This window comes from Schistocerca nitens, chromosome 10 (assembly GCF_023898315.1).
Source record: "Schistocerca nitens isolate TAMUIC-IGC-003100 chromosome 10, iqSchNite1.1, whole genome shotgun sequence".
NCBI classification, from domain to species: domain Eukaryota; kingdom Metazoa; phylum Arthropoda; class Insecta; order Orthoptera; family Acrididae; genus Schistocerca; species Schistocerca nitens.
The window spans coordinates 109,681,614-109,693,938 of NC_064623.1; the positions used below are offsets into that span (position 1 = coordinate 109,681,614).

A 12,325-nucleotide genomic window follows, 5' to 3' on the forward strand; every position below is an offset into this window, starting at 1 on the left:
TCTCCCTTCAGCACAGAGCTGTGAAGTGCCATACTGGCATACGGTTCAAACCTATACGTATATATGCCATTTCTGAGCACCAGCAAATTGAGAATCACTCGAAAACCCATTTTTAACTGTGTGATTCGTTGCAATAAAATAATGAGACACATAATATTCAGGGCAAAAGAATTATTGTAACTTACGTATTATGAGAGTATGCCATTTGAAGGCTACAACACACTGAAATCCACCAAAAACACACTGATCTTGGTACAATTTGTTATAATTAAATTTCAATTAGTAACATAGCTACAATTAATACTTTTAGAAATTTGGAACATGTTAGGATTAGGCACGCTGTACATGTTGTGAGTGTAGCTCGGTTGGTAGCGTAAACGGTTCACAATGTGACGTGTGCTGTAGTAGCGGCTCACATCTCGCCACGTCTAAATTTTTTTCCTAACATTTGCATTTTTAATAGGTTCTAATTCTTTATTATTAGTTTAATATAAGCATATACTATAATATTTGTAGTTATGTAAATATAAGTTCACGTTTTTTTGACGGGTGAATTTGTTCAATTGGCTTAACCTACAGGACAGCTTGCGCTACTTGTATAAAGATATTTTGCTCCTTTTTCTTTTAAGTTTCATAATTTACATGCTGTAAAGATTCTGCTACTTGGTAGGAACAGTGATCAAGTAAGAATAACCTTATGGTTTTACTGAAATGTGGGAATGATGAAATAATGTTTATCTTACACGGAGAACTATTGCAAATTTGTATCGCACTGTTTGTAATGGAACTTTTATAAGCTTATGTGCTTATTGATTGGACATGGTGCTTCCCTTTTTGTCTTAAAACATGTACCAGGATACTCAAGTTTTTATTTGCATATATTATATACTGAACAATGTGACTAACATATGGACAATGGAGGAAATGAGCATTTTAATAGAGCTAACATGGTAATTTTACACACACCCGTTTAGTAAACAGTGTGATTTACGAACTACAAACATACCACAAATGCCACTGGAGTGCGTTGCGATCACTATAACACGTTGGGCCCACATACAGTATGCACAAGTCACATCATTCCTGAGCATTCAGCAGCACGTTGAAATTGGCACGCTCAACGTTGACGTTCGACAGCACGGTCCGTGTGCCGATGGCTTAAGAACCAGAATGCTTATGTGGTATCGCCCGCATCTCGTGGTCGTGCGGTAGCGTTCTCGCTTCCCACGCCCGGGTTCCCGGGTTCGATTCCCGGCGGGGTCAGGGATTTTCTCTGCCTCGTGATGGCTGGGTGTTGTGTGCTGTCCTTAGGTTAGTTAGGTTTAAGTAGTTCTAAGTTCTGGGGGACTTATGACCACAGCAGTTGAGTCCCATAGTGCTCAGAGCCATTTGAACCATTTTTTATGTGGTATCAACACAATGGATGTCCAGCACATAATGTCTTGCATCGTGTTCTGAACCGAAGACATCCTGCCAGACGGATTGGTCGAGGAGGAACAGTTACTTGGCCTGCTAGGTCTCCTGATTTAAATCCTCTGGACTCTGTTTTCTTTGGGGATGCATTAAAGATGTTGTCTATCGCGATATTCCAACAACTCCAGAGGACGTGCAGGAACGTACTGAGCTTGCTTGTAATTCTCTTCAGCAAGCAACACTGGAAGCAGTAAATAATTCTTTCATTCAATGAGTGCACCAGTGTATCAGTGTCCAGGATCACCACTTTAAGCACCTTTGAATGTTCTACTCCTCGGCAATGGTACAGGAGAGTCAAAGTCAATTTTGTGTCACGTTTCCACTTGGTTTTTCATTTGTTTTCTGATAACTGCAGCAAGTGGATGAGTTTGTGATCCCAGGCTCAAAGTCAGTGTTGCGTTATGTAATTAATAATGTTGTGTTTCAGTGAATGGTACACTGTGATACATTTTTGAATAGGTCTTTAAGAGAGGAAATGAATTACCAAATAAAAAATACAGGGTGTCATTTAAAAGAGTCATACCGCTGTTCATAGCTCCGTAAAAAACAAAGCTACAACTAAGGCAATCATGCTGATTGATATCCCCATGACGGCTAAAGAACATTTGCTTGAAACATTTTCTAATTTGTATCTGGACAAATAGTAATTTAGGGTTGTCAAGGTAAATGGGACACCCTGTATATACAGTCAAACAATAAAACAAGTTAAAGCAGGTGGTAACACAAAAACAAATGACACACTACACACAGAATATGATGGTTAAAGTATTATGCTACAAAAACACTGTGACTACACGAAAAATTGGAAGCTTTCAATTGGTTTTCCACATGAAAGAAAGCTGCTCAGTTTACATATAAATTAGATGTATTTCAATATAAAAAGCTTCCATGAACTACTTAAAATCTATAGCCTGTGACAATAAAAACAGCGTGCAATATCCCAGGATACCCACTGAAAATGCCTTGTTGAAAAAGCAAAATGCTTTCGGTGCATAATTTATTTATTTTTTAAATTAATGTGCTGCAAGGAAAAGGTGTTTTTCTTGTAAACTACTGCATTTAATGTTTTCTTTGTTTTCGTACACATGTCTACAATCCTGGCCTTACTCAGCAGGGCAAACTGGTTGCCTGGCCGTAGTGGGAACTAATATCATTATGTGACTAGGTGCAGTCACATCCCAATTCGAAGTAGTGCACGCCATTATCTCCTAGTGTGAGAACATAAAGTCATCACAGAGAATACCTGCTCTGGCAGCCAGGCCAACGTGCTGCACACATCAGTTTTACTGACAATGAGAATGGGAAAGGTATTACAGTCCCAACAGAGAAGAAGACAGAAAGTTGGAGCAAACACAACAAGCAAAAGATAAGTACAGTAGAAAGTCAATTAACTGTCACTCTTGCGACCAGGCAATGGCTGGAACACTACAGAGGTTGGATAACCAGAGGAGAACGAAGAAAATCATTTATAGAGCTCAAAATGATGTAATAAATAAATAAAGTTACATTCATAATAAAGAGAAAGGAAAAAGAGAAAATTCTATAATTTGAAAAACTATTTTAAAAACTGTAAATTTTTTTTGTTCAGTTTCTTTTGCAGGTGCTTCACACCACTTCTTTGCCCACAATATGTCATCCATAGCTACAGCAGTGCGCTGTTGTTCCAAATATTTGAGGGCAGTCTCAAACACATCCATTGCTGCAGAGTGGCTGATGTTTTTGTCTTCCACCTTTTCTCCGCCATCTGAATCCTCTTTTCCAACACTATACTGTTGCAAAGCAAGATCACTGGTCTGATAACCTCCAAGTTCTTCACTGGTAACAGCAGAACCATCACCTTCTGCTACCCATTCCTCTACATCAGTATGCTGGATATCACTCGGAAGCGTTTGCAAATCAGTGACTGAAGCTGCAGTGTCTGACTCATTAGATTATGGAAGTTCTTGCTCTTGGTTTAGGCTACAACAAACTTTATTCTGTGATTTTTGTAGACTGGCTGTCTTAAGTTCTTCCCAAGCTTGAGTGATGACGTTTGAAGAATTTTTAAATAGTATGAGCAAATGCAACAAAACACCACTCCCTAAACAAATTACCATTCATCCAAGCACTTTAGCTTTGTACTAAACGGAAAGTGCTGGCGTATTTATTTTCAAAAGCTCTTGGATTTTCAGATTTGCCAATTACAATTAACAGCAATTTATGGTTACCACTTGCAATGCTGCATGTTGCAATGGCCAGCCACTCGTTTGCTAGTCTCATGCCTATGACTGCTTTGTACTATGAGACAAGTGTTTTTTGAGGGAGCATTTTATAGTTTAGCTCAGTCTCGTCAATTTTTTATAACTGATTAGCTACCAGTTTATTTTCTAATACTATTTTTTCAAAATTTTCAACACATTTCCCACTTTCATCATTATCATCAGAAAGATTTTCACCTGAAATAGCTACTTGCCTAGCACCGTAATGGTTTTTCCATCAAGCATAGCCACCTTTCACTTGTTGGAATGCATCTTTTTCACCAGCCACTTTTTGGTGCACGTTAATAGTTTTTTTTTTTTTTTTTTTTTTTTTTTTTTTTTTTTTTTTTTTTTTTTTTTTTTGCAAAACAGGGCTTGATGGTCTTTCCCGACAAATTCAAATTCACACAGCGTCATCCAAGAGCTTAAGTTTTAATTTTTTCAATGCTGTTCATATTGTTTGAGCATTTTCACCATATACTGTTAACAAAAAAGGTTCATATCTTTTTGGTTCTTTTTCCGGTCTTTAATAGTTGTCAGTCCAAAAGCCATTTCAGAAGCTAATTTAATAATAGGCCTACCTTTGTCAAGTCTTTGCAGAATATTTAGTTTCCCTTTGTGATTTGTAGCCATTTTTACTCTTTCAGAATCCCTCAAACTTTTTAATGACAACTGAGCATGCACAAGGAGCGTGACTCAGGTGGAAACGTGTTGTGACAGCAGTAAAAACAAGCATTAAAACTGGGACGCTGTACGGTGCGGAGTGCAGACGGACGGTTGAACACATGGTGAGATAATCCTTTTGGGCTATCAGAGAAACTCTGGGAAAAACTATGTTCCACCTATGTGACTGATTTTAAAACATGCCAAAATAATTGAGTCATCACATGTGGACTTGAGATTGTACTTGCAAAATAAGTACACAAACTGTTGATTCATACACAGTACACCATTAATAAATGTTGCCAAATTAAAGTATCCGACGAGTACTGTCAAACAACTGTACTAGGCAGCATTTCATTTTTGAAAATAGAGGTTTTTTTGTGTTCACCACTATGACTATTACATGATTACTTTGGACTACTGTGAAGAAACAGACAGAAGAAAATTAAAAACATGGTGAGACAAGGAAAGCTGAACTTTTGGCATTAGACAGCACCAACTATCTCTTCTTTATTCCATTGCCAAAAATGTGTTAGAAAATGGTTCCACTCCTACTGTCATCATGCCATATAGATCTAAACGGTCTGGAACCTCAAAAATAATTAAGGTATGTCAATTATAAAGGCTGAAGATTTTGGTGCTAATAAATAAACATAATGTGCCTTAACAGTTGTGAAGTGTATAATATCTTTACCAAAACATGTTTCAGGATTACGTTATCCAATCATTGAGTTCTTAAAGCTGGTACGCCATTAGGCACTGTCAAAAATAAAGACCCAGCAGCACAAGCACAAAATCAAACATGAAACTCTTCCTAGAATATCTCATGTTGGCATGTTATACTCTCAAGGTACAACTGGTAAAGAAGCTTTAAGCATTTGGTAATGGGATAATGCAGTCCCAAAACATGTTGTGGTAAGAATATTGCACGTTCAATAACTGGTGCACAACATTCTCAGTAGTGATTCACAAGATAGTCATATGAGGGCTTCAAAACAGATAACCATTTAGGCAGCTTGAACATCAATTTCACTTCTTTTAATTCAAGCAGCTTTTCATTTGGCTTCACAAGGATGAGTGGATCGTCTTCCAACACTGTTCACTATAGAAAAAGTGAAGGTGGTCACCGGGAAATGAACTCTGGACCTCGCCATCACTAGCCAAACACACCAACCATAAGATCGCACTGTCGGTTCACTTTTGCTGTCGTCACATTAGAAGATTGAAAAGGCAATTTATCGTGCCGAAAAATGTATGACGACAACTGGAGAAAAGATGTTCTGACAGACAAGGAAACTGGAAATCTAACAGAATCAGTTGGGACAGATTCAAACAATGAGTCGCCATCAATGTCTGCAAATGAAACAGAAGACGACAAATCTGCAGACACAGCTGAGGAAAATAATGACATAACCGGGCATAGTAATTTTACAAATACTGCCACTGAAGTATTGTGAACAGCCCTGGTAAGATATAGTGTGCAACCTGCTTACAATCTCATTCTAAATAGGCACTTTATTCAGTAGCACGTACAGGTGTGAAGCGTGTGGAAGCACTGAAGTGAACGCCGTTGCTGCCTCCTGTCCCAGTTTAGGGTTGGACATAAACACAACAGTGCTGCTGCCACTCTGGCCATGTAGTTAGTTCACTTTGCCACAGTACCGCAGCTCACTGCTACAGGAGCCAAAACAGAATGGCATATCTACTCGATAACTAGGAGAACGTACGAGCGGCAGTCGTACAGTTTTAATTGTCGTCTCAGAAAAACAAAGTTGCATTATTAATTTTTTGTTTGTTTGCAGGTTCACTTCTGCAGTCTCAGTACGCTTTGACATCCCCATCCCACAGAACTGTAGCATGCCGTTACAGGTGTGTGTCTCATTAGCAAATGGCTGCACCATTCTGCTTAGTTTCTTCGACGCTTGTATCTCTGCCCACGCTGATGTCTTCAGTAAGTGTAAAAGCTGGTGCAATTTTCTGACCAGTCTTGATGTGAGCTTTTAAGGGAAAAAAACCATATGACTGAGGAACTCTGGGTCAACTCAAAAAGTAGAGAACTAGATCAACACTTTACAGGTTCCTATTGCTAGAAACTTGTGAACACCACCCTACCTGCTCTTCTGCCATTTTTCGATGAGCAGCTGCTCCCTTGGAAGTGGATGGCACAGCATCAAACACGTCTGATAGACGACGAACTGCAGTCTTGTTCTGCATTTGTATCTTCAGTGGTGGAGAAGTCAGTTCCTGTGGCTGTCTTAAACTGCAGCAGTCCGAACGACAGCTCGGAGAAATTACCTTCGTTTTCTGAATCTGCGATTCGTGGTCCCACAAGAAATGAAAAAGAAATATTTTTTTAAAAAAATTAACAGAATTTTTCCTCATTCTATTGATTTATGTAATGTGGAATGCGTAAAATATTTCAAAATCAAAGTACCAGATGCATCTTTTAAGCACCTATGTGGCTACATGTTGAGTAACTATATAGTTGTCAAAAATTCCCATGTGGCTATATTGTGAGTAATTATATAGTTGGCCAGACGCCAATTTTTCCTATTACTTTGATAACAAACTTGCACTACTGGGCATCAAAATTGCTACACCACGAAGACGACGTGAACCAGACGCGAAATTTAACCGACAGGAAGAAGATGCTGTGATATGCAAACGATTAGCTTTTCAGAGCATCCACAAAAGGTTGGCACCGGTGGCAACACCTACAATGTGCTGACATGAGGAAAGTTTCCAACCGATTTATCATACACAAACAGCAGTTGACTGGCGTTGCCTGGTGAAACGTTGTTGTGATGCCTCGTGTAAGGACGAGAAATGCGTACCATCACATTTCCGACTTTGATAAAGGTCAGATTGTAGCCTATCGCGATTGTGGTTTATTGTATCGTGACACTGCTTCTCGCGTTGGTCGAGATCCAAAGGCTGTTAGCAGAATATGGAATCGGTGGGTTCAGGAGGGTAATACAGAACACCGTGCTGGATCCCAACGGCCTCGTATCACTAGCAGTCAAGATGACAGGCATCTTATCCACATTGCTGTAACAGACCGTGCAGCCACGTCTCGATCCCTGAGTCAACAGATGGGGACGTTTGCAAGACAACAACCATCTGCACGAACAGTTCAATGACGTTTGTAGCAGCATGGACTATCAGCTCTGAGACCATGGTCGCGGTTACCCTTGACACTGCATCACAGACAGGAGCGCCTGCAATGGTGTACTCAATGATGAGCCTGGGTGCACGAATGGCAAAATGTCATTTTTTCAGATGAATCCAGGTTCTGTTTACAGCATCATGATGGTCGCATCAGTGTTTGGCGACATCGCGGTGAACACACATTGGAAGCGTGTATTCATCATCGCCATACTGGCGTATCACCCGGCGTGATGGTATGGGATGCCATTGGTTACACGTCTCAGTCACCTCTTGTTCATATTGACAGCACTTTGAACAGTGGAAGTTACATTTCAGATGTGTTACGACCTGTGGTTCTACCCTTCATTCGATCCCTGCCAAACCCTACATTTCAGCAGGATAATGCACGACCTAAAATTACTTTTACTTCTGAAGATTTCTCTCTGTTGAGAATGATATGCTATGTTCTCTTTGTTAGAAACTCATCAAGCTAATCAATCAGCTCGTCTGGTATTCTATACGCTTGCGTTTAGTGTGAATTTTCATATTACACTGTAATCTTCGGCAATGGAAGTACTATTAATAACAATCACTGGCTTGCCCATTCCTCTTATGTGACACACAAACCATCCCAGAAAGCAGTAAGCGAATGTGTTTCATACATCTACAGCATTTGAAACAGACTGTTTTATTGACATATGGTTGATTATTACCAGATTAAATGCCAAAAGGCCTAGAACCGTACGGCCACTCCGGCCGGCGTACTAGTCACAAAATTATTTTTTAGTGTCATACTGCCATCCATCAACATGAAAAGTCTAAAGCTTCCTGGCAAATTAAAACCATGTACTGAACCAGGGCTGTAGCCCACAACCTTCGCCTTTTGCAGGGAAGGGCTCTACCGAACGAGCTATCTGAGCACAGCTCACGGCCTGCCCTCACAGTACCTATCTGCTACCTCCCAAATTTCACAGTCTGAACAACACACAACATGTATATTTACACATAAAACAAATATACAAATAGTAACCACAATCATGCAAAGGTAGACAAACTGTTACAAAGGACAGAAAACATTCACATAAACCAAAGGGGGGTAAAAAAATTTAAGTAGCAGTGCATCATGCAATCACTAAAAATGAAGAAAAATGTAGTACGAGATTCGTACACAATCAAATTTCTCCCAAGCCTTTCCCCTAGTTTATCATATGAAGGAATTTGTCTACTTTGATGTACACTTTTCTGTTTTCACTATATTGTAAACACGACGTCAATGATACTACAATAACGGCTGAAGACAAAGAAAACGCACATATGCAAAATAGAAAAATGCAATACCTCCTCATGTTCATCCCTCAAATTCTGCATGAAGATAGGTGATGAACCAAGAGGTTCATAAGCGGGGCTCTCAAATTCTGTTCCTTCAGATGACAAGGAATTCAGTGACGTACGAGATTCTGATAACATGGACCTCACTGATCTGCAACTTGGAGATGGCGCTAAAGATTCCAGCATCTGGAAAAGAAACATGTCCACTCTCATATCTGGCTTAGTTTGAGAAGCACTGACATGGTATTAAAATGCATATAGTTCAAGTTTGTCAGTATAAACCAATAACAGAAGTGTAAAGGAGTAAGTACATTGCATATTTTTGTATTATGAAAGTACAAATACGGATTCTATCAAATACAGCACAGCAGTTTCTGTAGCAATGCAACCGAGACCGTGCTGCGCAATGCGCTTTTGTCAGCCAATCATAGCTCACGCCACTTGATCTCAACAACCAATGACAGCAGATGCTGAGAGCGTAGTACATGTGATGTAGTCAGCCAATGGCAACATCACTGTTAAGCAGTGTGAAGACACAAAAAGGACAAGTTAATGGTTTAGATTAACACACATACAGTATAGCTACAAAGAAAGCTAAGCTTTCACTTATTATATGGGTTGTTTTTTAGCATGTGTAACCCTTTAAGATATATTAAATGTAAATGTGCCCATAAAATTTTAAACAATGACATAAATGGCTGGTCTTCTGGGTCTGAGATTTGTGCAAGAGGCTGGTCCTCGAAGTGTTAAGTTTTTAATTCTCTGTGATTTATGAATTTCGTCACACGTAACATACACTGATCAGCCAGAACATTAATACTATCTACCTAATAGCCAGAATGTCCACCTTTGCCACAGATTACAGCAGAGACACGGCATGGCAGGGAAGCAATGAGACCTCAGTACGTCGCTGGGGGGAGAAGACACCACATCTGCACACCCCAGTCACCTAATTCCCATAAATTGCAGGTTGAGGGGGGGGGGGGGTGATGAGCTCTGATGCCACAATCAACCATGTCTCACATGCGTTCAATTGGAATCAGATCTGGTGAGTTGGAGGGCCAGCACACCGATTGAAACTCACAACTGTGTTCCTCGAACAACTCCACCACACTCCTGGCCTTGTGACATGGTACATTACCTTGTTGAAAATGGCACTGCCACCAAGAAAATGATCGTCATGAAGGGGAGTACATGATCTGCAACCAGTATACAATATTCCTTGGCCATCAGGGTGCCTTGCGTGTGCTCAGCTATACATATGGATGCCCCTGTGAATGTTCTCCATAGCATACTGGAGCCACTGCCAGTTTGTCCCCATCCCACAGTACAGGTATCAAGCCGCTGTTGCCCTGGAAGATGACGGATTTGCGCCCTCCCATCGCCATATTGAAGAGGGTATAAGGATTCATCAGACCAAGACACACACTGCCACTGCGTCAATGTCACATGCCAAATTCAGTCACAATTGCCGATTTCGTGGTGAAAACATTGATATACGCGTGGGTTGTTGGCTGCGAAGGCCCACTGTTAGAAGTGTTCAGTGCACTGTGTTCAGGCACATTTGTACTCTGCTGTCCAACATCTGCAATGTGTGGTGGCTGTCCAGCCTCATGACGTCTGGACGTGGTTTCACCACATGTTGAAGACATTCACCACAACACTCCTCGAACACATGACAAGTTGTGCAGTTTCCGAAATACTCGTGCCGAACCTCTGGGCCATCACAATCAGCCCTCGGTCAAACTCAAACAGATCACACGCCTTCCCTATTCTACACACAGACAGCATGCTCACTGGCACTCCATGCACCAAGCGTGTGTCTGAGTCGTCATTCATTGCCAGGTGATGCCACTATCACCTCGACAGGTTTATATCCGTAGAAGGTCGGTGGCCATAATGTTCTGTCTGATCAGTGTAATCCATGTTTTGTAAAAGGAAATATAAGAAAACCGTTCTTGGCATAAGAACTAAGACTCTACCACTGAAAGTACACTTAATATTTTGCTATGTAGTGAATTTAACACAAGCTCTCTTACTCTGCAATACTTCTAAGTGTCATTTCCAATCCGGTTTACATCTACACAACACTGTAAAAAGCTAGTAAGAAGGAACACAAATTTCTTGCAAAAATTATAAAGGAAGAACAGTTGTTTGTATACACCAGAACTAAGAGCAACAAGCTAAAATAAGTTTTTCATGACTGTTTCAAACTGTATAAAAAATTAAAAAGGTTATCTGTGGAGCAAAGACAAGTGGCAGTTTATATTTTACTCCAGGAATAAAATTAAGCCATGTGGGGGGGTTGCAATGATAAAACACAGTGTGCTGCAGGTTTATAATTTACCGAAGAATGGTGTTCAATAAATTTAAGATGTATACAATATAGACTGAGATATAACATCAAGCCTAGAGGTGGTACCAGACAAGTGCTGAAACATATCTCGTGATTGTAAAACATTGTGTTTCAGGGAAGGAGATTTGTAAAATTCTGCTAAAGCTGTCAATATATTTGAAACAAAACATTTTATTCAATACTACTGACCAAATTTGCCTGCTTAGTCATCTTCAAGTGAACACTTGCGTATGTTCGCATGTATATAGCATTAAGAGATCTCGTATTATGTCATAAAAGGAACAGGACATCCGAGAATACTCCAAGGGCACCGGAATTTTGTGGACCATAGAGAAATGCATATTTTGGCTTAAAGCGCACATTCATCCTGCGCGTCGCTGTGCAGCAAGCTGTTTTCTAGCTCGGCAAGACGACGGTTGATATTCCGCTGCCATAGCGGAATGTCAGTGTGCACCGCCTTTTTAAGGTCCTTTATTTCCACGTTGGAGCCCGCGTCTTTGGCTTCAATCGCGGCGTGCACTTGTTCGGACACTTTGTGCTCAATTACTTGCTTTGTGTCAATCTCTAGTTGTTCCACCCTGTTGGTCAGTACACTGATTTCCTCTACGATACTGGCGTTAGTGTCCAGACTTACCCTGAAGTAGACCCCTTATCTTGTATTACGCTTCTCAGAGTGTTTTTAGAGTTTGCCATTTTTCTTGAAGTACCAGTACTGTATTATCTCATGTTTGGTTCTTTACTATGGCATAATATTACACATGCCAGACAATGTAAACATGCACTCAAAATTCAACATAAAATTGACATTAGCCAATAGTGCAGAATGAAACATTTCATTTCAAATAAATTGACTGTCTCTGTGGAAAAAATTAACAAAAAACCAAATTGCTTTAGCAAACCGACAAAAATAACCCGATTGTTCTGCAAGACATTTAATGCTCGATTGCTAATAATGTGGAAATAAAATAAAATTATAAAACTGAAACCAATAACATACTTTAGTCTTCCATAATTGTGTGAATGTATTTTAAGTCACTTCATAGCTCCAGTCACAGAATCCATTTTGTTTTCATTTGATGTGAGAACTGTAAACGAAGAGAAAACATCAAAACTACAAAAC

General features: G+C 40.0%; 1 protein-coding gene across 1 annotated transcript in view; it reads right to left on the bottom strand.

Moving 5' to 3' along the window:
- The window catches only part of LOC126210488 (uncharacterized), a 347,809-nt gene that overhangs the window by 112,792 nt on the left and 222,692 nt on the right, over positions 1-12,325 (bottom strand). The window contains exons 30-31 of the mRNA XM_049939722.1: positions 8,859-9,035; positions 6,486-6,683 (exon numbers count right to left, since the gene is read on the bottom strand). Of these exons, the coding sequence (XP_049795679.1) occupies positions 6,486-6,683; positions 8,859-9,035 (375 nt within the window). The remainder of the gene's footprint in view (positions 1-6,485; positions 6,684-8,858; positions 9,036-12,325) is intronic.